The 26,451-nt window shown below is 41.0% G+C and overlaps 2 protein-coding genes across 2 annotated transcripts in view; one reads left to right on the forward strand and one right to left on the reverse strand.

The window, feature by feature from the left end:
• Window positions 1–24,630, forward strand: part of AKT3 (AKT serine/threonine kinase 3) — a 266,553-nt gene extending 241,923 nt beyond the window's left edge. Inside the window, exons 12-13 of the mRNA XM_068985636.1 lie at window positions 12,188–12,290; window positions 19,118–24,630. Coding sequence (XP_068841737.1) covers window positions 12,188–12,290; window positions 19,118–19,203 — 189 coding nt within the window. The 3' untranslated portion in view covers window positions 19,204–24,630. The remainder of the gene's footprint in view (window positions 1–12,187; window positions 12,291–19,117) is intronic.
• SDCCAG8 (SHH signaling and ciliogenesis regulator SDCCAG8) overlaps window positions 24,364–26,451 on the reverse strand; it is a 240,988-nt gene continuing 238,900 nt past the window's right edge. Inside the window, exon 18 of the mRNA XM_068985635.1 lies at window positions 24,364–24,642. Within this exon, the coding sequence (XP_068841736.1) occupies window positions 24,613–24,642 (30 nt within the window). The 3' untranslated portion in view covers window positions 24,364–24,612. The remainder of the gene's footprint in view (window positions 24,643–26,451) is intronic.

The following is a 26,451-nucleotide window of genomic DNA, read 5'->3' on the forward strand; positions in this document are numbered from 1 at the left end:
GAACAGCTATATACTAATAAAGTGGATAAGCCTGTATGCAGTGGAAAAATTCCTAGAAACACACAAACTGCCAAAATGACTCAAGTAGAAGTGTGTGTGTGTTAGTCACTCAGTCATGTTCAACTCTGCGACTCCATGGACTTCAGCCCACTAGGCTCCTCTGCTCTGTCCATCGAATTGTCCAGGCCAGAGTACTGGAGTGGGTTGCCATGCCGTTCTCCAGGGGATCTTCCCAACCCAGGGATCGACCCTGGGTCTCCTGCATTGCAGGCATATTCTTTACCAGCTGAGCTACATGGGAAGCCCCCAAGTAGCAGTAGGAAATTTGAATAGACATAAACACTAATAAGGACTGATAGGGACAAAGTAAACCGAAAACTCCAATAAAGAAAAGCCCACGCAAGGTCAGATGGCATCACTAGAGAATTATTCAAGCGGTGAAAGGAGAAATGATGCCACCCCTTCTCAGATTCTTCAAAAAAAATTGAAGAGTAGTGAATGCTTGCTGACTCTGTTAGGACAGCATTACCCTGATTCCAAAGTTATGCAGACACACAGCAACAAAACTACACAGCTGTATCCCCAGTTAATTCCCACGAAAGTACTAGCAAACCAATCAGTGGCATATTAAAGGACTTATACGTCCTGATGAAGTGAGTTTTATTCCAGGAATGCAAAAATTCAGCATACTAAAATCAATCAGTGTAATACCCTACTTTAATAGAATAAAGAAAAAAAAAATGTGATCTCAGTTGGTACAGAAAAAAGTTTTGACAAAGTTCAACACTCTTTTCATGGTAAAAGAACCAAAAGAAACAAACAAAATTATACTTAGAAAACTAGAAATAGAAAGAAACTTCCTCATCATAATATAAACCATTTGTGAACCCACCATTTGTCACACAGTCAAATGATGAAACTTGGAAAGCTTTTCCCCAAAGATAAGGAAGAAGACAAGCATGCCTACTTTCAGCATATCAACATATCAACAAAAAAGATGCTCTTCTTTTCAACATAATACTAGAGATTGTTGTCAGAGTATTTACAAAGAACAGGCAATAAAATGCAATCAGATGGAAAAGGAAGTAGTAAAACTACTTCTGTTAACAGATGACATGATCTTATATGTGGGAAACACTAGGGAATACACCAAAAAACCTCTTAAAGCTAGTAAAATCACACACAAAATATATTTCTATACATTAGATAAAAACAATACGAAAAGCAGTTTAAGAAAATTCCATGTTAAATAACATCATAAAGAAGAAAATATTTAGGGATAAATTTAGTTATTATATAATAATGTATATTATTCTATATAACTACATAAGAATTATTATTATGTGTAATAATTTATTAGACCAGATGGACTTGATTGAGTTATATATATAATATATAAAATTTTATAAAGTTATGTACATATACATACATGCATATATAAATGAATAAGTCCATCTGGTCTAATGCATCATTTTAAGCCTTACTGATCTTCTCTCTGGATGATCTGTCCATTAATGTAAGTGGTGTGTTATAGTCCACCTCTATTATTGTGTTCCTGGCAATTTCTACTTCTATTTGCCTTATATATTGGGCTTCCCTGACAGCTCAGTTGATAAAGAATCTGCCTGCAGTGCAGGAGATCCCAGTTCGATTCCTGGCTCAGGAAGATCCGCTGGAGAAGAAATAGGCTATCCACTCCAGTATTCTTGGGCTTCCCTTGTGGCTCAGCTGGTAAAGAATCTGCCTGCAATGTGGGAGACCTGGGTTCCATCCCTGGGTTGGGAAGATCCCTAGAGAAGGGAAAGGCTACCCACTCCAGTATTCTGGCCTGGAGAATTCCATGGACTGTGTAGTCCATGGGGTCACAAAGAGTCGGACACGACTGAGCGACTTTCACTGTGTATGTATTCACTATATATTGAAGGCCTCCTGTGTTGGGTGCATACATATATATTATAGTTACTATATCTTCTTGGGTTGATTCCGTGATCATTGTGCAATGTCCTTCGTCTCTGGCATTGGTCTTTAAAGTCTGTTTTGTCTAGGTATTTGTACTCCAGCTTTCTGTTGATTTTCATGTTCATGCAGTACGTTTTCCAGTCCCATCATTTTCTGTGCCGTTACATCTGAGGTGAGTCTGTAGGCTGCATATATAATACGGGTCTTGTTTTTGTATCTGTCAGCCACTCTCTGTCTTTTGAATTGAGGATTTAGTCTATTTACATTTAAGATAATTATCAATAAGTATATTCTTTTGGCTATTTTTAAAAATTGTTTTGGGGGTGTTTGTGTAGGTCTTTCCCCCCGCCCCCTTCTTGTTTTGTTCTCATGGTTTGATGACTATAGTGTTATGTCTGGATTTATTTTTTGTATGTGTATCTCTTACAGATTATTTGTGGTTATCAGGAGATTATTACCATACATATATAGTTGTTTTAAGTTGCTGATCTCTGACTTTCAAATGTACTTTAATAATCCTGCATTTGTACTCTCCTCCCCTCATGATTACTGTTTTTGATACCATATTTTACATCTAAATGTTGTATATACCTATTAACTGCTTAGGGTGGATATAGATGGCTTTACCACTTTTGTCTTTTAATTTTTCCACTAGCTTTGTACATAGGCATTATCCTTTCTTTACTCTGTTGGGTTGGCCAAAAAGTTCATTTTTGGTTTTTCAATGCAGATATTTTATAGTTCAATTAAAATGCATTAATAAGTGATCCTCCAAACATACTTCTTTGTCCTTCTCAAGGAATACATGCAGATCTTGTTTTATTGTTCTTCACAGATAATGCATGTTTTTGCAAATTGAAGGTTTGTGGCAACCCTGTGCCTGTCAAGTCTATCAGTGCAACTTTTCCAAAAACATTTAGTCACCTCATGTATCTATCACATTTTGATAATTCTTAAAACATTTTAAACTCTTTCTTTTTGTATTTATTATGGTGATCTGTGGTCAGTGATTTTTAGCATTACTACTTTAAATGTCTGGAGGCTCCATGAGCCACACTTAATGGATGCACAGTAGATGTTGTGTGTTCTAACTGCTTCACAGACTGGGCGTTCCACCGTTTTTCTCCTTCTTCTCGAGTCTCCTTGTTCCCTGCGACACAACATTATTGAAAGAAGGCTGATTGACAACCCTACAGTGGCCTACCAGTGTTCAAGGGAAAGGAAGAGTTGCATGTCTCCCAGTTTAAATCAAAAGCTAGAAATGATTAAGCTTAGTGAAGAAGGTATGTTGCAAGCCAAGATAAGCCCAAAACGAGGCTTCTTCTCCGTTTAGCCAAGTTGTGAATGCAAAGGAGAAGTTCTTGAAGGAAATTAAAACTGCTACTCAGTGAACACACAAATGGTAAGAATGCAAAACAGCAGTATTGCTAATGTAGAGAAAGTTTGAATTGTCTGGATAGAAGATCAAAGCAGCCACAGCATTCCCATAGGCCACAGCCTGATCTGGCACCACGCCCTGACACTTGCATTCTTTGAAGGCCAAGAGAGGTAAGGAAGGTTCTGAAGAAAATCTTGAAACTGGATGTTGCTTCACAAGGTTTAAGGAAAGAAACTGTCTCCGTACATAACATAAAAATTCAAAGTGAAAGAGCAAGTGTTGTGTAAGAAGCTGCAGCAAATTATCCAGCTAAGATCATTAATAAAGGTGGCTATAGTAAACAACAGATTTTCAATGAAGTTAAAACAGCCTTCTTTTGGAAGAAGATGCCATCAAGGACTTCCATAGCTAGAGAGGAGAAGTCAGTGCCTGGCTTCAAAACTTCAAAGGACAGACTGACTCTTTTGAGTTAGGGGCTAATGCAGCTAGTGAGGCTTCCCAGGTGGCTTGGTGGTAAAAAATCTGCCTGCCAGTGCAAGAGACACAGGAGTCGTGGACTCGATCCCTGGGCCAGGGAGATCCCCTGGAAGAGGAAATTGGTAACCCACTCTAGTATTCTTGCCTGGAGAATCCCATGGATGGAGGAGCCAGATGGGCTGTAGTCCATGGGGTCACAAAGAGGTAGACACAATTGAGCGACTGAGCACGCATGCACAGAGCAACTGGTGATTTTAAGTTGAAGCCAGTATTCATTTTATCATTCCAAACATCCTGAGGCTCTTAAGAATTATACTGTCTACTCTGCCTGTGCTTTAAAAATGCAGCAACAAAGCCTGGATGACAGCACATCTGTTTACAACAGTTTACTGAATATTCTAAGCCCACTGTTGAGACCTACTGCTCAGATAAAAAGATTCCTTTCAAAATATTACTACTGCTCATTGCCATGCACCTGGTCATCTAGTGGGAATGTACAGCAAAGTTAATGTTTTCCTGCTTGCTAAGACACATCCATTGCAGTCCATTTTAGTTCACAGATTCCTAAAATGTTGATGTTCACTCTTGCCATCTCCTGTTTGACCACTTCCAATTTGCCTTGATTCATGGACCTAACATTCCAGGTTCCTATGCAGTATTGCTCTTTACAGCATCGGACTTTACTTCCATCACCAGTTACATACACAACTGGGTATTGTTTTTGCTTTGGCTCCATCTCTTCATTCTTTCTGGAGTTATTTCTCCACTGATCTCCAGTAGCATATTGGGCACCTACTGACCTGGGGAGTTCATCTTTCAGTGTCCTATCTTTTTGCCTTTAAATGCTGGACTGGATGAAGCACAAGCTGGAATCAAGATTGCTGGGAGAAATATCAATAACCTCAGATACGCAGATGACACAACACTTACAGCAGAAAGCAAAGAAGAACTAAAGAGCCTCTTGATGAAAGTGAAAGAGGAGAGTGAAAAACTTGGCTTAAAACTCAACATTTAGAAAACTAAAATCATGGCATCTGGTCCCATCACTTCATGGCAAATAGATGGGGAAACAATGGAAACAGTGACAGACTTTATTTTGGGATGCTCCAAAATCACTGCAGATGGTGACTGCAGCCATGAAATTACAAGATGCTTGCTCCTTGGAAGAAAAATTATGACCAAACTGGACAGCATATTAAAAAGCAGAGACATAATTTTACCAACACAGGTCCATCTAGTCAAAGCTGTGGTTTTTCTGGTAGTCAGGTATAGATCTGAGAGTTGGACTATAAAGAAAGCTGAGTGCCAAATAATTGATGCTTTTGAACTGTGGTGTTGGAAAAGATTCCTGAGAGTCCCTTGGACAACAAGGAGATCCAACCAGTCTATCCTAAAGGAAATCAGTCCTGAATATTCATTGGAGGGACTGATGCTGAGGCTGAAACTCCCAATACTTTGGCCACCTGATGCAAAGAACTGACTCATTTGAAAAGACCCTGATGCTGGGAAAGATTGAAGTCAGGAGGAGAAGGGGACAACAGAGGATGAAATGGTTGGATGGCAACACCAGCTCAATGGACATGAGTTTGAGTAAACTCCAGGAGTTGGTGATGGACAGGGAGGCCTGATGTGCTGCAGACCATGGGGTTGCGAAGAGTCGGACACGACTGATCGACTGAACTGAAGACACATCCATTGTGAAGCCCTTGAATTAAGGAATCATTTCAATTTTCAAGTTTTATTAGTTAAATTCATTTTTTTAAGGGTGCAGCTGCTGTACAGATTTCTCTGTTGGACCTGGGCAAAGTAAGTTGAAAGCCTTCTGGAAAAGATACACCATTCTAGATGCTATTAACAACATATCATGAAGAAGTTAAAAGTTCATCATTAATAGGAATTTGGAAGAAGTTAATTCCAGCCTTCATGGATGACTTTGAGAAGTTCAAGACTTCCATGGAAGAAGTAACTGCAGATGTGGTGAAAATAGAAGGAGACCTAGAATTAGAAGTGGAACCTGAAGATAGGACTGAATTGCTGTAACCTCATTTTGAAACTTGAACACGTGAGGAGTTACTTCTTGTGGATGAAAAAAGTAAGTCGTTTCTTGAGATGGCGTTTACTCCATCTCAGGAAGATGCTATAAAGATTGTTGAAATGAAAATGTGTTTAGAATATTGCATAAACATGATTGATAAAGCAGCAGTAAGATTTGAGAGGATTGTTTCCAATTTTGAAAGACGGTCTACTGTGGGTAAAATGGTATCAAACAGCATTGCATGCTACAGAGAAGTCATTTGTAAAAAGAAGAGTCAATTGATGCAACAAACTTCATAGTTATTTTAAGAAATTGTCACAGCCACCCCACCCTTCAGCAACCACCGCACTGATCAGTCAGCAGCAGACATAAGCCCACATGGACACAAAAGCCTCTACCAGCAAAAAGATTAGAACTCGCTGACGGTTCAGATGATACTTAATATTTTTTTAGGAATGTTATTTAGACATGATGTTATTGCACACATCAGGGACTACAGTACAGGGAAAACATAACTCTTATACACCCTGGAGAACCAAAAAGTTCTCGTCGCTCTCCTTACTGCTCTTTCAGGTGGTCTGTTCCAGAGTCAGTAATATCTCCAAAGTATGCCTGTGGAGTCATTCAGATCATTTTAAGTCCTGTTTAACTAAAAGCTTCCCAGGTTAGGTGGTACTGCTGCTTCTTATTTCTTTTAATTTTACCATTCTGCTGTTCAACTGCTAGTGTACATCTACAAGGAGAAGCTTGAATATATAATTTAGGAGAGACAAGTATGTGTCCACCTGTGACCTGTCTCATACATGCTGCCCTCTCTGCCACAAATTAAAGACTTCATCTTTTCATGCTCAACTTTTAAAGCCGCTACTTACCTTTCTTCATTTCTCACCAAAACCTTGTCCCCCTCAACCTAGGAGTTCTCTTATCACTGCCTCTTTTCTAAGGAGTTGATCTGGTGTGATAATGAGAGAGTGAGGTTGTCATTACAGGAACTTGAGCAAAGGAGCTAAGTTCTTGGTCATCCTCATAGAAATATAAATGAATTTTTCTATGAACATATTATAATTAATGGTTGGTAGCCTATTAACATTGCTTTCTTGTATTTTAGGTTGAATAGAGTTTAATATTACTGCCTGGGAGCCACATTGTATAGGATTTTTTAATTTGCTTTTCTTTTCTGTCTGTTGAAATAAGTCTTAGGTTTTCTCCAATGTACATATAGGCTGGTTTATAAGTTGAAAATTGCCTATATATATAAAATTTATCCCCAATTTACATATTCATTTAACTTTTGCCCATGTTCTTGAACATTTCTAATCAGAAATAATAATGAGTGGCTGCCACACTGCTGCTGCGGACAATACCTATGAAATCTCCTGGAGGAGGGATAAAGAGTACATTGTTTCAGCAGGCTCTTGGTGAACCCTGAATTTATAATGCGTGCAGTTTGCCTGTCCTCACTATCACAGAAGCATTCAGTAAGGCCCTCTTCATTTCACTAATGAGAACACTTTTACCTTTATAAGCAGCTCTTCTCCAAGTATTACTGAAATCTTCAAATGCGCCTTGTACCTGTGGATGCTTGTGAATAGTATCACCTATCCACAGACCCACAGTCAAAAGCCCTTCTAAGTTCCAGATGTATTAATTAAATATTTAAATGTGTGTTATAGCTAAAATATAGTATGACTCGCAAAGAGTCATAGCTAAAATAGTCATTTTGTTGGGGTCAATTTATGATATAATAATTGTATATTAGTGTGATATATACCTTGGATCCCTTGGTGCATGTTTTTATGAAATCAAAGTGAACATCATGGACATGAATTGCTATTGTATAGTAATTTTGCAAAAGTAAAAAATAGTTCTTGAGTTGCTGGTCATCTGTAGGGATAATTGGCATGGAGAAGCTTGGCAGATAATATAATTAAATCTTGTTTGTCATAGATCTGTTAGTTTTGTCTGAAATAAATCCTCTTTCCATATTCCCATTTTTCCAATACCTGCGTATATTGGAATACACAGGTGTGCACACACACACTCACAAACTATAAAATCAGCTTTTCAGAAGAATTAGAGATTAAATAAATCAGGATCTTGGCCTAATTTTAGTTACTCTCTTAAGTTATTTTAAAGAGGTGGAGCTATAGCACCAGATTAGTACCTATGGCAAATCTAAGCATTTAATAGTTGACAGTTTTTCCTGTCAGGGTCTGTGTTCCCAGTACTTTTGATCCATGTATGTCATTACAGAATGCTGTATGAGATAACCACATTTATTTAATTAAAATGGCAATTAAAGTTCCATAATCTATGTCACCTTTAAGTTGGCAAAAATAAGACTAGGAGCTGATTGTGGCTCAAGATCATGAATTCCTTATTGCAAAATTCAGATTTAAATTGAAGAAAGTAGGGAAAACCCCTAGGCCATTCTAGATTCAAGGGATTAGATCTGATAGACAGTGTGCCTGAAGAACTATGGACGAAGGTTTGTAACATTATACAGGAAGTGGTGACCGAACCCATCCCCAAGAAAAAGAAATGCAGCAAGGCAAAGTGATTGTCTGAGGAGGCTTCATACACTGGATTTAGAAAAGGCTGAGGAACCAGAGATCAAATTGCCAACATCTGTTGGATCATAGAAGAAATAAGTGAATTCCAGAAAAACATCTATTTCTGCTTCATTGACTACCTTAAAGCCTTTGACTGTGTGGATCACAACAAACTGTGGAAAATTCTTCAAGAGATGGGAATACAAGACCATCTTACCTGCCTCCTGAGAAACCTGTATGCAGATCAAAAAGCAACAGTTAGAACCCGACATGGAACAACAGACTGGTTCCAAATTGGGAAAGGAGTACATCAAGGCTGTATATTGTCACCCTGCTTGTTTGATTTATATGCAGAGTATATCATGTGAAATGCTGGGCTGGATGAATCACAAGCTGAAATCAAGATTGCTTGGAAAAATATCAGTAACTTCAGATATGCAGTTGATATCATTCTAATGGCAGAAAGCGAAGAGGAGCTAAAGAGTCTCTTCATGAAGATGAAAAAGGAGAGTGAAAAAGCTGGCTTGAAACTCAACATTCACAAAACGAAGATCATGGCATCCAGTCCTATCACTTCATGGCAAATAGATGGGGGGGAAATGGAAACAGTGACAGATTCTATTTTCTTAGGCTCCCAAAATCACTGCAGATGGTGACTGCAGCCATGAAATTAAAAGACGCTTGCTCCTTGAAAGAAAAACAGTGACCAACCTAAACAGCGTATTAAAAAGCAGAGCCGTTACTTTGCCAACAAAGATCTGTCTAGTCAAAGCTATGGTTTTTCCAGTAGTTGTGTATGGATGTGAGAGTTGGGAGTATAAAGAATGCTGAGCACCGAAAATTGATGCTTTCGAACTGTGGTGCTGGAGAAGACTCTTGAGAGTCGCTTGGACTGCAAGGAGATCAAACCAGTCACTCCTAAAGGAAATCAGTCATGAATATTCATTGGAAGCACTCACTGATGCTAAAGCTGAAACTCCAGTACTTTGCTTACTTAATGTGAAGAACTGACTCATTGGAAAAACCCTGATGCTAGGAAAGATTGAGGGCAGGAGGAGAAGGGGTCAACAGAGAATGAGATGGTTGCAAGGCATCATCGACTCAATGGACATTAGTTTGAGCAGACTCCAGAATATAGTGAAGGACAGGGAAGCCTGGCCTGCTGCAGTCCATGGGATTACAAAGAATAGGACATGACTGAGAGACTGAACAACGAAAATTACCCAGCAGTAAAATGGATGAGCTGTCAGTACATGCAGTGACGTGGATGAGTGTCAAAATAATCATGCTAAGTGAAAACAACCAGATGAAGAATACACACTATTTGATTCCAAATACATAGACGTTGAGAAAATATACGCAAATCATTCGTGACAGAAAGCAAATCAGCTATTGCCTGCAGGTGAATAGAAAAGAGGAGGGGATTACACAGGGTTATGAGAAAACATCTACAGGTGACGGGTGAGTCCACTGTCCTTATTGCATGGGTGTATACATGTGTCAAAACATGAAATTGTATGCTTTTTTGTATAGTCTTATATTAAGATATATTTACAATTTATGTCGACCATACCTCAGTAAATCTTTTTTATAAGGACTTGCTCTCATGGAACTTGTATTTTATTGGGGAGGAGACACAATTATGATGACAATAAGCCTGTATTTTTTCTGTGTGTATATATAGGTAGATATGCATCAGATGTTGAAAAGTTTTTTGAAGAGAAAGCAGTGTGAGGATAGAAAGTGATGGGCGGGGGAGGACAGGTGTCTGAGAGAGGTGGTCAGGTAATGTGGTATCATGATATTTGAATGAAGACTAGTTTGAGCTCCCTGTAGTAGTGTGAAAACTGCATAAAGTTCGTTTGTTTCAGGTTTTTTTTTTTAAAGTCTCAGGTGGCCATTCTCTCTCTCATCTAAAAAGATAACATGTTTCCCTTAATGTGAAGGCAGATTTAAGTTTCTGCCATCAGAAGGAAACAGATGGGAAGGGTGGGCAGAGATAAGCATAACCTAGTCTGCATTCTCAGTAGAAGCTGTTTCTGCTCTAAGAATTTCTTGTGCTTAATTTCTTATTAGAAGGGTGAGACCTATTTTTGGAACATTTGTAGAATGGCGAATCAGAAAGAAAGTTACAGCCAAAATCCCTGTCTTCTAGTTGCCTGCAAGAAAGGCAGATATCCCCGCTGTTTTCTTGAAGGAAAACCCCCAATTTTGCAGTCACTGTCACCACTGGTGTTCTTATATGTATGTCTGTGATGCCATTGAGGGATTTGCCGAATCATGTTCTCGGGGAACTTTTATTTTATTGAGGAGGAGGTGTAATGGTGATGCACGTGTGTCTGTGTGAGATGTTGAAGTCTTTTGAAGGAGGATAAAGCAGTGTGAGATTGCACTTTTGAATGAATAGAAGAGGGACGATTTCCATCAGTGGTGTGAACTGCTTACTTGTGTCCAGTCATCCTAACAGAGCAGCTGGAAATGTGTTGTTATCTTAGCAACAGCTGATCAGTGCAACCTGAATTTGATTCAGTCCCCCCAAGAAAGAGTGCTTGCTAGTGATAGAGACTTTAGAATATCTCTGTATTGGGAGCATAGAGAAAGAATGTTCGAAAGAAAAGAAATTTCAAATGCTTTATAACGTGCTATAAACTGAAATGCAGTCCTTTATTTTGAAAACATGCTTTTAACTTTGCTTACCCCTTGATTTATTAAAGCATAGTCCATCTAGAGAATAATTTAAAGATCTTTGTCTTACTATTTAACATAAATTTGGTGACAGTAAGTGTGGAAAGTGCATTGAGTGATGCCAGTTGGGTATTTGTTTCTGTAAAATTTTTATAAAACATAGTAATTTCTGTCATTCTGTTTTTCATTTTTCTGTCTTCATGGTATGCATCAGAGCATCAGAATGAATACCACCGTTCATCAGAGTGGTATTCGTCAAAGAGTATGCTCTGGGGCTGGGCTCCCTGTGTTAAAGAAACCTGTAGACTCTCACCTATGAGGCTGGGAGCCCTGAGAAGCAGGAGCCCCCTCCTGGCTCCAGTCCCACTGGCCAGTGGAGGCTACCGACGCAGAGCTTTACACGGCTCGGGATTCTGTAACCTTCAGCAGCCCAGGACTTTTCCCCCACTGCATGCCTGCTGCAGGTTGGAGGCAAATGAGTCAGTCCTCTCAACCCTTAGAATAGTTCCTCCTAATCTTTTGGGTCATGGTTCTCTTTGAGGAGCTGATCAAATCTATGAAATGTTTGCACATTACTTCAGGGGCTGCCACAAGCCTCTTTGCCAGGTCCAGGGGCGGTGCTCTATTTGTGACCTAGGTAATAACTGTGTTATTAAGTTGCATTTTTAATAATAACCTGTTCAGCCAGGCACCTGGAAGAGCTAGAGAAAGCCAGCAAGTGCTTTTCCTGTAGCAGGAAGACCCTATGTTCTGTGACAGCAGTCCAGATCCATTGGTTTTGTATGTACTTTCCTAGGGAAAAATATTGGGACAGACTTTTCAATATCCTCTTCCCATTTTTTTCTTTGACTTTCACTTGTTCTATTTCACATAACCCCTCAAATGTTACATAGAACAACCAAATATCTACTGTTCTCTGTTTAGACTTAACCATGAAGCCAAATACCTCTGACCATGAAGGCAAAGACACATCTGCCTTGTACAGTGACTGAGAAGTCTAACCTCATACGCTATTCATTCAGTACTCACTCTCTAATTTTATCTTAGAAATGTATTTTCCTAAATTAAAGTCTCTTAATAGTACCCTTTTGCTTCTTACAGCTTGTACCTCCTTTTAAGCCTCAAGTAACATCTGAGACAGACACCAGATATTTTGATGAAGAATTTACAGCTCAGACTATTACAATAACACCACCTGAAAAATGTAAGTAAATCTAGAAGGCAGTTGATAATGTTCCAATATAATTGAAGAAAACAGCCATTTAAAACTGATGATTTTCTCGTTCAAATTCCATAGTGATGTAATTCTATTCCTTTTAAGAACATGGGGTTCTCAGTGGAACTACTTAAAGACAGGTAGCTAAGAGAAAAGTTTTTTTGAGTAAAAATTATATATGAAAAAATTGTAGACTTGAGAATTATAGGCTAAATTTTAGACTAGCTAGCTCTTTTCTGCGTGCACGTGTGCTGAGTCACTAAGTTGTGTCCCACTCTTTGCAACCCTAAGGACTGGCCCGCCAGGCTTCTCTGTCCATGGGATTTCCTGGGCAAGAATACTGGAGGAGGCTGCCATTTCCTTCTCTAGGAGATCTTCCAGACCCAGAGATCGAACCTGCATCTGCTGCATTGGCAGGTGGATTCTTTACCAGTGAGCAGCCAGGGAAGCTAATTCTTCCCTACCATTCTCCAGTAAATTATTTTGACCTCAACTAAAAGGATGCTGAAATGAAGACCCCCCTTATTTCCCACTGCTCATTCAGACACTGCCTTCAGGATTTTGGTGATTCTGGTCTCGTGCTTACTTAGCGGTTTTTTAAAATCCACTTTAAACTGAATCACCCTTTTTTGCTTAGCTTTGTCTTAAGGATTAATATCTGTGAAGAAATCATTTGGTTTGCTGATAGTTTTTGATAAGTTAAATTACAAATTTATTGAAACTATACGTTCATGCACCACTTAAAATCATTCCACAGGTACTAGTGTGTTCCCCATATTTTAATGAATACCTTTCCCTTAATGGGAAGAAAAGTTTATAAAATGTAATTTATAAGCATTCTTGCCTATTGACAAAGGCCTGTATCTGTCATCATTAGTTTAGGAGTGAGGACAAAATTGAGTTTCAGGGACAAATTTGGATAGCTAGAAGATTTCCTCAAATCACACATCTTGTGGCTCACACAATAACATCATATTAGTTTTTCCTCCTTTTTTTTTTCTTTTATATCCTTCTCTACATTTCCTCTCCTCTCTTTTCCTTTTTAAAAAGCAAATTAGCTGATAGTGCTGATTTACACTGAGCGTCCATGAGAGGGAAGATTGAAGTACTGTTGCCACGGTGGATGTGGTCAATTGATTGCAGCTTTGAAAGGCAAAATAGGAGTCGTCTAGGCTGGGTTTTTAATCTGAGAAGACCTATGGCTGACAAAAAAGCGGGATCATAAATACTGTGAAATGAAAAATGTAATTATGTGTGCATATATACTTTTCTTTCTTTAGACTTCCAAGAATTTAAGAGCCTCTCAACTTTCATTTTATAAGGGAAAAAATTAAAACCCAGAGAGAAGAGGAGCTTTTCCAAGTCCCACAGTTAGTATTAGCTGTAGTCAGGAGCAGGAGTCACAGCTTAGCCAGTGGTAAAGTTGGTCAAAGTATGAAATGGCAGTATATTGAGGCCTTGCTCATTTTGTCACCAGTGGTGGGTGAAGGGCTTCGTTGCTAGAATCAGAGTGTCTGAGAGCTGAAGATGTTAGAAGGCCTGTGGAGTGGTGGGCAGTCAGCTAAGGACCAGCTAAAGGGGAGCAGTGGGCACAGCCACGGCAAGGTTTTCCCTGGCCCAGTGTAGGCTGTTGGTGATACAGTTTAATTGTCTGAAATTCTGGGCAACACCGTTGAGTTGTTGGACTAGCCTAGAAGTACTTCCCACGAGAGAGCATTTTGGGGGTCTCCTCATTTGCATATAACCTTAGTTGTAGTCAGACCGCATCCTCCTGCTTCAAGCCCTCCAGGAGCCTCCCAGCTGCGCTGTAAACCCAGCCGCCGACACTGGCTGCCCTGCCCCCTCTCTGGCCTCATCCTGTCTGTCTTCCCTGCAGTCCCTGGGTTCCAGCCCCACTGTGAACACACAGTGTGCCTCAGGGCTGTGTGTTTCCCGTGCTCTGCCTGAAATTCTCTTTTCCCAGATAGACGCACGAATAATGCTCACTTGTCCTTCAGACCTCTACGTGTCACTGTATCAGAGCACTTTCTTTAGCCTCCTTACCTTAAGATCAGTGCAGCCCCTCAGACCCCATCACCCCACCCCCTAATTCTGTACATTGACACCTTTGCTCGCTGGAATCCTTCTGGTTAATTTGTTAGTTTGTTTTACTGTCTCTTTCTCCAGCTTGAACAACGGTAGCTCTGAGAAGAAGGATTTGGTTTGTCTTATTCGCTGCTAGCCCCGTACCTGGCTCAGCATACGTATTCAATGAATACGTGTTAAGTGAGTAAAGAAACAGACTCCAGTGAGGCCTGGGCCGGGAGGAGGCCCGGCTCCCTCCAGACAGTGCTGCTGCCCATCCCAGCCCAGAATTTGTGTTTGGCTGACGTCCTTATGCAATTTCATATGGAGCTTGGTGAGGTTAAATAGACCTTTTGGTATTCGTGGACTCTTAACTCTTAGGACAAGCTAACTGTGCTATTTTGAGAGTCATAGAGATAGGTAGGCCATGTAAATGCAAAACTATGAGTGCAAATTTTATTCCAGAAAGTAAGGAAGATAGCAGTGTGGAAGAGAAAGGTGGATTGAAAAAGCCCTGAACTTGGGCCCTGCTTTGTCTCCCAGCACCCACACTAGTTCTGGAATGTGGCAGGTCACTCGCTGTGTGTGCCTGAGAAGCCATCTCTTTAGGAAAGGCACCCTGAGTTCTGTAGGTTTAAATAACCCTATTTTTCATTTTATTGAAGCATCAGGTTAACCACAACCATAGTGTCCTTTGATATGTGACCCACTATGTGAAGAGTGATGATAGGTAAAACCCTAGCAAAAAAGAGCGACCATGAGTGGAGGGGCATGGGGAAGGGGCTGCTGAACTGTGATGCTGGCTGTGAGGCAGGACCCTTCCCTGACGCTGAGCCCTAGGTGGCCCCAGAACATGCCTCCAGCAGCATCTGGACTGACAAGAGTGTACCCCAGTCTAGGGGCAGGACGACCCTGTGTACCTGCTTGTCTTAGTTTCTGATTCAAGGTTTCTAGAGAGAAGTCAGATGAGAGAGTTCAGTGGGGTGGGCTGTGGCCAAGGGGTGGGCACCAGCCAGGCTGTCCTCTGCGGCTCAGCCCAGCGTGGCTCCCAGGGCCAGGCCGTGGGGCTGGATCCCTGCCTCAGGGCGTGGCCTCAGTGCTGACGGTCTGCAGCAGCTGGCTTCTTCTGGGCACAAGGGCAGTGTTTTCACTTGGGTGATCCGTGGGTATATCCTAAATCCCCTTAAGAGGCGGATCAAAGGAAAATCTGTGAAGCCGTGAACTGTGATTACATTTAACATAATCTTTTCTTCGCAGCTTTCAATAGTGTTGCTGGTGAGAGACCAATGCAGCTCTGAAGCTGCTAAAAGCACAGAGGTTTTGTTCACAAAAGGCCGCAGTAGGACCATTAAGTTAGCGATTGTCTCCCCACTTGCCACCTTGCTTTTGTAGAACAGAATGGAGTTATTTTTTAGAACAAATCAGCAGTTAGAGGCAAATGTTCCTTTTTTACAAACAGCTGCAGTAATATGCCAGATTGTCCTCGCTGGTGTTAATTAATTGAGCAGATTTTGAAATGTGTCTTCTTGCTTTACATCCATTAATGGTCCTCTGCCTTCCTCTTAGAGAAAAAGGGGATTTCTTTGAGCTTTTGCTGCCATATAATTACTTTGGTTAATGTTCTAAGGAAATCAGGCAACTAATGCTGCCTGGATCCAGGGATTTGGTTGTATAATATAGGTTGATCACGCTGTTTCTTTTTCCCAGGGGTGTGCTCTTTGGGTTTTTTGCACAGTTCATGTCCATTATCATCACTGTTCCCTCTGAACCTGCTTCCTGAGTGGGAATGCATTTATATGCATTGACTGGGTGTGAAGGCCTGGCTGGGGCAGCCGGCTGCCCTGTCAGCTGGCACTTCCCTGGAGCACTCCTTCTTCCTCAGCCCCCCACTGGTGTGCACAGTACCAAGGGCTCAGGGGAACCCCTCATTCCTGTCCCAGCACTTCCCTGACTCACAGTTCCTCTTGGGGCCATGATCAGAGACTTGCCTCTCACTAATGCCACGTTCAAATGAAAAGGAGGGAAATGGAGAAGGTGATGTAACTGACTTTAAAGAAGATCCAGATGTGGGGCCCTCGCAAGGTTATCCATGAGATTTATACTTATGTTCAGAAATGGGATTAACTTGTTCCTAAAGTGTCAGAATGAAAAGCTTCTCTTAACTTTGCTGCCTCATAGCAATAATAATCCTCGAAAAGGAAATCCAACCCCTCCTCCTGTCACGAGCCTGACTGCCCTGGTCTCCAGTTCTTCCCACCTTGGTGCAAATCCTGGTTGCAACCCAGGGAGCTGGGCAAGTCCTTCTGAGTCCGAGGCCAGACAGCATCAGGCTTCTCACACATGCTGTCTGTTCACTGTGCCAAAACACACCCAGCGAAACAAAGCTGCTAGTGGGGAGAACTGTTCTTTGCAATGTGATTGGCAGAGTCTGAATGTTAAGGTTTCAGCTGCCTTTCTGCTAGAGCAGGGGATCCCCAACCTCCGGGCTACAGACCAGGACCTCCTGTCGGATCAGTGGCGTCATAAGATTAGAAATAAGGTGCATAGTAAATGCACTTGAATCATCTCGAAACCATCCCCCACTGCCTGGTCCATGGAAAAATTATCTTCCACGAAACTGTCCCCTGGTGCCAAAAAGGTTGGAGACTGCTGCTCTAGAGAGTTTTTATAGTTCATGACTCAAAACAGATATGCCATCCTGTGTCTTCCATCTTTAGCATATCTGAAAATGCTGTGGAAAGTATTTGATCTAAAAGGTGCCTGTGGTTTGCTTGGTACCTAACCAGTTATTTTATAAGGATGCAGAGATTTCCCTAAATCACAGTGCTATCTGGAAATGCTGAGTTTAAAAGGTCTGTTTGCAGGAGGAGGGTTTACAAGGAGCAGGAAACCACAACTGCTTCTTGATGGATTGTGTCCTACCTAATAAAATATTTTCTGGGATATTCAAGGCTGCAAATTTTGGTTAGCAGCTTGATCCCATTTCTGATGATGTGAAAGTCACTCAGTTGTGTCCAACTCTTTGTGACCCTGAGGTCAGAATACTGGAGTGGGTAGTTGTTCCCTTCTCCAGGGGATCGTCCCAACCCAGGGATTGAACCCAGCTCCCGAATCTTCTGTTAAAAATAGAGTGCTGGGTTTTTCCTGGTGGCTCAGACGTGAAGAATCTGCCTGCCAGTGGAGGAGATGGGTTCAATCCCTGGTCCAGGAGGATCCCCATGCCTCGGAGCAACTAAGCCCGTGCGCTACAACTGCTGAGTCTGGGGGCCACCACTGCTGAGCCCACAACCCCCAGAGCCCAAGCTCTGCAACAAGAGAAGACGCTACACCGTAACTGACGAGCAGCCCCCACTTGCCGCAACTAGAGTGAAGCTTGCTCAGCAGCCGAGACCCAGGACAGCCAAGAATAAGTAAATAGAATTTTAAAGAATCTTTTCGTTAAAAAAAATAGGATTCTGAAAAGAACAGTGAAAAAAGGAAAGGGCAGCAGTGTTCGTTACTCTTGAGAGGAGTGCAGAGCAACATCCTTCTTGTGTGACAGGGTCAGTGCCCACGATACAGCAGGGTCTGGCCTGGGTTCCTTCTCCCGTTCTGTGGAGAGGCCGGAAAATTAGAAGAATTGGTAACACGTATTGAGGAAAGGGAATTATTTTGCTCAAAGGAAAGAAGGTTGGGTATTTGAAAGACTCTCACTTATTTTATATAGGATAGCATATGACCAAAGGCACTTTGAGTGGACAGAGGGATTTAATGGGGCACCTCCCCTACAGACAGTGAGCCCCGAGGACAGGAGGGACTTTGTTCAGAGCCCAGAGCAGATCACAGGGAACGTTGTGGGCCGAGTGACTGAATTCATGACCCAAAGAAGGAAGAGCATTCTGACACTGCAAGGTTTTACTCATCAAATAGTTATGGGAAAAGGTTGGGTGAGCCTTTGTAATCTGCAAATGCAAGAAAAAGAGAGGAGCAGAGGGAGGGACTGCTTAAATGAAAACAGTCTCTCCATGCCTTTCAAACCTTCCAGTCCGTTTCCTGACGAACTAGTGCCTACGATGCTGACATCTTTTCCTCTCTTTCCTTGACCTACTCTCTTTATTCTATCTAGTCTAAGGTTTTATCATAGGAAAATTAGGACCGGTGAGTTAGAGCAGGTATTAGATGTAAAGAATGTAAAATCTTAACCATGTAATCAGGGGCTCAGATGAAATGGAATCACAAATAAACTTAATTTTGCAATCACACCGAAAGTGCCATGAAGAAGAAATACAAGCATTTCAAGACAGATTGATATTGAAAATATTAGCAGATAACTTTGAGTGCCGTTGGATTCCTTGACTTTATAATTTTGACCAGCATGATATCATGAAATTAAAGGTAACTGAAGATCATCTGTTCCTTTTTATTTAAAAAATTTTTTTTCCATTAATTTATTTTAATTGGAGGCTAATTACACTATTGCCATACATCGACATGAATCTTTTCTTCAATAGTTTTTCACAGTTTTGAGTCTTGAAATGTTAGTGTCATCAAGGAAATGATTTGATAGTATTATTTCTTCATAGATTATATGTTTGAAAATGAGATGGTTTTTGAGGTAAGTGTATCCATTGTATGTTCTATTGAGAGACACAAGTTTCTGGGAGCATTAGCCTCTGTTAATCTTTATTATGTTAGGAGTTAGAGCTACATAGACCAGAGATTATGTTGCAAAAAATTAACATAAAATTAAAATAGCTATTTCTTGCCCACAGATGATGAGGACGGTATGGACTGCATGGACAATGAGAGGCGGCCGCACTTCCCTCAATTTTCCTACTCTGCAAGTGGACGAGAATAAGTCTCTTTACTTCTGCTACTTCACTGTCATCTTAGGTTTATTACTGAAAATGATTCCTGGACATCACAGCAGTCCTAACTCTTACAAATGCAGGAGAACCTTCAGACACCCCCGACCAGTCCACGGTCTTCACCCCTCGCCGCCCTTCACCCACATGAGAATACACATATATGCAGACACACTCGACATTTTTGTTTTTGCATGAAATTGTATCTCAGTCTTAAGGTCTCATGCTGTTGCTGCTACTGTCTTACTATTATAGCAACTTTAAGAGGTAATTTTACAATCTTTGAAAGTCATGAGCCCACCATTGTTCATTTGTGCACCAACTGTCATCTTTTGATCTTTTAATTTTTGTTTTTCCCTAACAGTGAAGGCTAAATGATTCTAGGTACATTTTTTAACTTTCTAGACGATAAATCAAAAACTAATTAGACTAAGAAGATTTAGTTTTTAATTCAGAACAAGCAACTGTGGAAGCGTGGTGATGTGCATATGCAGAATCTTAGTAACGCATATCAGCTGAGTGCATAAAATAGGTATGTATCAGTAAGATCCGGCTGGAATTCATTAGGAAGCATTTGAGAGAAGGACTGAACAACTGTTAAGATAGACAGGTACATTTATAAATTTAAATTCCTGTTCAGTACTGCAGAGGAAGCCTGGTGTTCCACGTGGATGTCCAGATTTCACAGGCTCTTATTGGCAAAGGAACATTGTTCTGCCAAGGAGGGAGGCATGTGCACAGCAGAGTAGATGACTTAAGGGTCTCCGATATGATTTGCACCAGAGAGCATTTTATTTCCCCTGTGCTTGGAAACCTCTTCCCCTTCCTGATATTATCACCTCTGATGGCTGAAGAATGTAGACAGGTGTAACTATCCTGTTTTTCACCAAAATCTGTATACCGAGGTGAACAGGTGTTCACCTCATTTGTTTCGATTTGTTTTACTTTCAGTTTTACGTGAAATAGCTTTTTCTCAGATGTTAAAACTTCGAATGTCCTTTTATGATTTTGTTTATATTGCAGTAGTATTTATTTTTTAGTGATGAGAACTGTATGTCATGTTAGCAAATGCAGCTCCAACTTACATAAAATAGACTTACTGCAGTTTCTTTTGACCCATGTGCAAGGAATGTACACGCCGGTGAGACTCATGCACTTTTTCTCCTGTGTAAAAAAATTTTTGATGAGGCTCTGAAATTGTACATATAGATTAGAATTTGGCTTTGGGAGAAGAGATGCTGTCATTCAACCCCTTGGTGCTAAAAATGAGAAATCTTCAACTATCTATGCCAAGGGGTGGAAACAAATGGATGTTATATTTGCTATTTTGAGAATTGAAAGGTTATGATGGCCTGGCAACATAATATAATGAAGAAAATTGAGACCTGGATGATGAGAAATGGACTTTATTTTGCAAAATGAACACATCTCAAGTATTTACAAAGTGGGTAGTAAAGGATAAGGACCTGGTGTGTTTATTCTGATCATGGTACATTTATCACTGAATTAAGCCATCAGGGAGAAAAACAAAACAAAAAAGAACACCTCTGACTTTTCTTTTTCTGTATATACTCATGTCCTCAAATTCCAACACTTCTCACTGAAAGGGGACATGTATGCAAACCTCATCTTTCTCTTTCATTAATGATGATCTTCAGATTAAACCCTTGGTGCTAGGAGCTGACATTTTCCAAAGCAGCCTATGAAGTCCAGGGGGCAGGGGGCCCTTGTTGTGGCAAGCTGGAGGCCTCCTGACTCCATGGAGCCATCGTGGAGATGTATTTTAGTTAAACTATCTGACAGCTCCCAAATGGAAGACTACAGCGTGCCGTAGTGTTATGATTGCATTGTATGAAAGAGCAAGTGACTTTCTAAGTGGGATGAATCATATTCATATGCAGATGTCTTAGCCTCTTGATGCTGGAAGTGTGGGTTTATAGACATGAAACCACTGCTGGCGGTGGGTGGACCACTGGGACTGACAGGGGGTTAAAGGGCATTTTACTAAGGCAGCTAAGACATATTCAAACATAGATTTTATCCTAATTTTTCATATCTCTATCTGAGTAAAGTTCATCCTTAGTGCTGAGTAGGAAGTTACAGTCAATGATAGTTCATTCGTACTTACACATATAGCTCAACTTTTTTTTTTTTTCCACTTGGAATTATGTTGAATGTTTCACTTTGACAAGGAAGTAGACTAGAAGGTATGTCCTGTAAGTTGTCTTGCATCCAGTATATAAAAAAGAAACAGGCGAGAGGAAGAGAGGAAAGCTGAGACTGGCTGGCATTCAGAGCATTCATTTCTTCAGAGGGAACGTATAATACCATACACTAAGCACACAGATGGTTCTGGTTTTTGGTTGTTTTGGTTTTTTTTCCCCCCAAATCTTAAGGTGATTTCCATGACCTTGGCCAAGGACACTTCCTACGGATTAATGATAGCATCGACTGTGCCCCAGGGTGGCCACTCTGTACAGCCGGCTCTCCGTGCCCAGCTGGTGTCTGGGGCTTAGTCTCGTATCCCCTCTGAGATTCCATTAGTGTCACACAAGGTGTTTTCTTGGCTTCGATTTTGAGAATCCCTTACTTTCATTCCCTGATCTCAGTCAGCTGACATGGAAATACAAGAGACAAATAGAAACTGCATATAGGAGATTCTAAAACTTCCCTCATCTGCCCATAGCTGTAGTTTTGGATTCTGGCAGATGGAAAGGCCTGAACCTGGAGTCACTCTGTTGGAATAGCGGGAGTTCAGGCTTTGCAGACTCATTCCTGTACCGACTTTCTCGAAGTCTGCCTCTTGGCCGTAATGCAGCCATCTTGGAGAAAAATTGGCCGTTTCTGCGTGGATTTCTGGCAGGGCTGCTCAGAGCTTTGCTTTCCACACTAACTTCATAGCATTATTCCAGTGTTTCCCATTTCCCATACCCGATCTCCAGCTTCTCAAAGCTGACTGTTCTTGCAGGGGCCACTTGCTTCTCTTAGAGTCCATAGTAAGGGCCTTCCTTACTAACTGCAGGGTCTTTCTATTACACGTCAGTGTACACACTTTGCTGCTACTGTTTGTACTGTCTACAGTAGAATTTCCTTATCTTGCTCCTGGTAGTGCATTACAGGCAAGCATGAAATGTAAAGTATTTATTTAAATAAAAAGAAAAGCCTCTAAATTGGTAATGGAATTACCTCCCTGTAGCTTTACAGTTTGTGACATTTCTCGACCTTGCTAGTCCTTTCATTAGATCCGCACAAGATCTAGTCATCTGGGTAAGGATTTTAAGCAGACGCAACTACGAACCCAAGAAGCTGTATTTACTCTTACTGTTGGTCATACTAAAACTGTTTCTTTCCTTAAGTATATGACCCACAAGGATGTGAAATAACTACAAGAAACTGTTTTTGTACACTGTACATCCTTAGTATTTTTACACGTATATGATAGGGACGCACATTATTTTCCTTCGTACAGACAGCTTAAATAAAGCACTATGTCAATCTGCTACTTCTCTGTTTATTGTCGTTGGATGTGGTTCTGTAATCTCAGAAAATTAAATATCCTCTTTTCTGAAAAGATGTAATAGGTCCACCTGGTATTACCGCATTCTAGGAAACAGGAAAGTATGTAAATTTCTTGTAGCTCAAAAAACACACAGGATTATTTTACTACTTCAATAAAATGGCAATAGTGCAACTGTACAAAAGGGCTGCTTCCAAAGGGGGGATGCTGACTTCTCAGCAGTGGGTCTAGAAGAGATCTGTGAAGCTGGAGGTTGATCTTTGTAGAGATTTGTTAAGCCCCTAATAGTCCTCACATCAGGTGGTTTGACCCCAGAATTCTTAAGGAGTGTAGCTCATCAGCAGTGTCTTCCTAATAATGTGTTGCTCTGCATACTTCCTTTCTTAAGAGTATATTTTTAAAACTTCATGGCAGATTAACCAACATAGAAATGGATAAATAGATGGGTAGGATGGTTGGACTACAGTCTGATTTACCTAGGGTCATTTTAGATGGGGCCTTTTTCTGATTTTACCTCATAAACCTACTATTGATGAAACTTGGCTTTGCTCCTGTGACTAAGCCAGATAGAGGAACGGCTTTGGGACCAAAGTTGGTCAAGCATGTATGTGTGTGTCACACAGCCAAACTGGAGGGCATTCTAACATGTGCTCTTCTCTCAAAACCACTGGGGTTGACAGATCCAGGAGGCTTACATAAAGTGACCTCTATAATTCTTTAAAGGTGCTATATTTTTAGAATATTGTATAATTTATTTACTATCCCTGAAACAGAATTAGGGACAGTTAATATATCTTACGTGACAACCTTTATGTCTAGCACAGTTGATGAAATCAAGAAAACTTCTGAATCTGAATAGAAGTTCTGTTCTTTCAGGCTTGAACCTTGTCCATGCTCAAGAGACTCGGATGGTCTTTGCGGGTGTATCATCCCACCGCCTCCGGAGCCTAGTCCACATCCATCTGAGAGGCCATGATGGTGATGTGATGACGGTGATGATAGATCTGTGCCAGGGAGAACGGCCCGAGGTTAGGGACTTGTCCCGACTGCAGCCTTGTCATCCTCAAGGACAACATAACACTCTCAGTGCCCATTTTTATTACTTTGAAGCATTCGAGGGCTTAATTGTGTATAGTAGAAATACTATTTTAAACTAAAATAATGATCTGTGTACAGATGTTTGATAGAACTTAAGTAAATTTTGTAATTTCACTGAGTACGTTTTTAGGCTCCTCTCAGTTACTCATATTGAAGGAAAAACATGACACCACCAAGCCAAAGATGCTTTTTGTCTGTTTTTGTTGTTAACAGAGTGGAGAGGATAATGCTTAGTGCTTCCTGGTGTCTTCTGATTGTGCACAAATGAGCACGATGATAAATAGTGGAGTCTTACGAGATGTTGATTAAAAGGAAATAAAGTTGAAGGATAATATGTATAGATCACCAAGAGGGAAAGAAACATGAATGGTAGGAAAAAGGTTTGGTCCTTAATACCCTTTAGCCTAGTTAAAAATATGTGCCTTTTTTTGGTGTGTTTTTTCCATATAAAGGAAACATTTCAATTCGAGTCTTCAAAAAATTCATTTATTGAAATTCGTATGTGTAACAGAGCATACAAATGAGCAGATATAAAAACATAGTAACTTCAAGCCTTTTCTGAAAACATACACCGGGAGGTCTCCTCATCTAGTGTCAGACTTCAGCTCCAGCCCGTCCATCCTGCAGGGACCACTTGGCAACGAATGTGGCGACGACGACGCAGCCCACCACAGTCTGAGGTGGGGTCCACTGGGAAGGTCGCGGTGCATTGTGGCATATTACGTACAAATCAGATGAATGTAAATATCTCTTTGTAAATCATTTATTTCACTCTGTTTCATCCAGGTCAGCAATCAGATTGTGGCATGCTGGGTAACTGGAAAAAAATGATAATAAAAAGTAAGTTTAAATAGATCATGTTCTTCAATGTGATTTGTCTTCTTGCTGATTTAGTGACCTCTTTCCAAGTTTTTGGAGAAAATCCTTTTGCAAAAAAATACAGTTGTATGTAACCAGTCGTATGAAAAGTCTATAGGTGTGTAAAGCGGACCCTTATTTTAATGTTCTAAATTTGAAAACAAGCTATATTCCAGACAATTGTGTGTCTGAAGACAGGAAATAGGCAAAGATCCATCTCTTCCCCTGTGAACAGGAGAAAGAAAGGAGACACAGATTTGTGCCAGGAACTGTTTACTGAAAACTGCTCAGAATTAGAGGAAAACTAGACCAAAAAAATCCCAGGGTGTAGACTAAGTGTCCCAAAGAAATTCCTGGTGAAATGATACAAGCTAACACCTCCAAATGTTTAAATGCAGTGTATTTTATCATCACATATAAAGGCATTTTCATATGGAAACCACCTCCCACATGCTGGAAGAAGGAACTTGGTAGATGTGGTCTCTTGGTTTTAAACAGGAATAAATGTTTCAAAACTAGCTCATGAGGGTTGGGTTGAGGGAGTCTCAGGTTAGTGAAGTACTGAATACTGCTGCCTGTCCTGGCTGACGTGGCTGTTCAGATTAGTTTAAACCATGTCAGAAACCACTGGAGATAATTAACATCACACAAGACATGTATGCCTTGTGTGGGAAGATGACTTGCCTTCTAGGAGCGTGAAGTCACCAGGATGACGGGGACTAGATAGAGGGCTAAGATGATAACTACCGAATCCCAGTTTTCACTTCAAGAGACAAATGGGAAGGTAATGCAGGGATCTGGGCCCATCTGGTCTCTGTGTGGCTGCGTGAGAGTCATCTCCAAGAGAAGCAAGTGGGCTCTACACTCCCCAACAAAGATTGCCTGCGCTGGACAGGGCTCCTGCCTACCCAGCTTAAGCCACTATTACTTGTGGAGGATTTCCAAGATAGGACAGTGAGTGAAACCAAGATTAGTTTGCACAAGAAAAATACAAAAAATAATCAGTTGCCTTTTTAAAAAATAAATGAGAAAATGTTCACTTGTCAAGTAGATTTCCCAGTGTGGGACACTCATGATTTTTTAACAAGCAGGTCTAATGCTCAAGTTTCATAAGTTTTGACACGGTGATTAGAGCGTCAGGTGTGCACCCCCAACCACACATAGCGGGAGGCCTCAGGCATGGTGAGGAAGTATGTGGGGTCTGTATGTGGCTCTCTGGGGGCTGGGGAAGTGGATGGGCCCTCTTCTGTGGTGCACACAGGGGTCCTGGAGTGCCACAGGGAGGCCAGGGAGCCCCAAAGCCCTGCCACTGCAGAAAGAGTGCCCGTTTGCATCAAACACATGATCTCCATGAGCCAACTGGCCTTCTGGTCCTGACGGAAATGATCAGTGAATGACAGGTGAATGGCTCACCTGTCCCCTAGCTAGGCAGACTGCCTGCCCACCATGTGCTCTGGAGAGGGTGGCTTACTTTCTAACTTTAGAGATTCAAGGACATCGTTGACTACAAGGATAAGTATAAACCACAACAGACACATTTCAAAAAAAAAATTTCAAACTTGAGGTAGAAAGCACAACACCTATAATGTGAACAACACAGGACAGTAAAGACCTTAAGTAGAAGGCAACCATGCTGCAGAATTTTTTTAAACCCAGGTTCCAGGAAACAGGTGTTTCTCACATGAGTCTCTTCAGTTCCCGCCAGGAACTGACCCGTCACCCGGCCCATTCCTGCTAGTGCTCCTGCAGGGGTCAACCTGAGATTCCT

Source organism: Capricornis sumatraensis, chromosome 14, assembly GCF_032405125.1.
Source record: "Capricornis sumatraensis isolate serow.1 chromosome 14, serow.2, whole genome shotgun sequence".
Taxonomy (NCBI): Eukaryota; Metazoa; Chordata; class Mammalia; order Artiodactyla; family Bovidae; genus Capricornis; species Capricornis sumatraensis.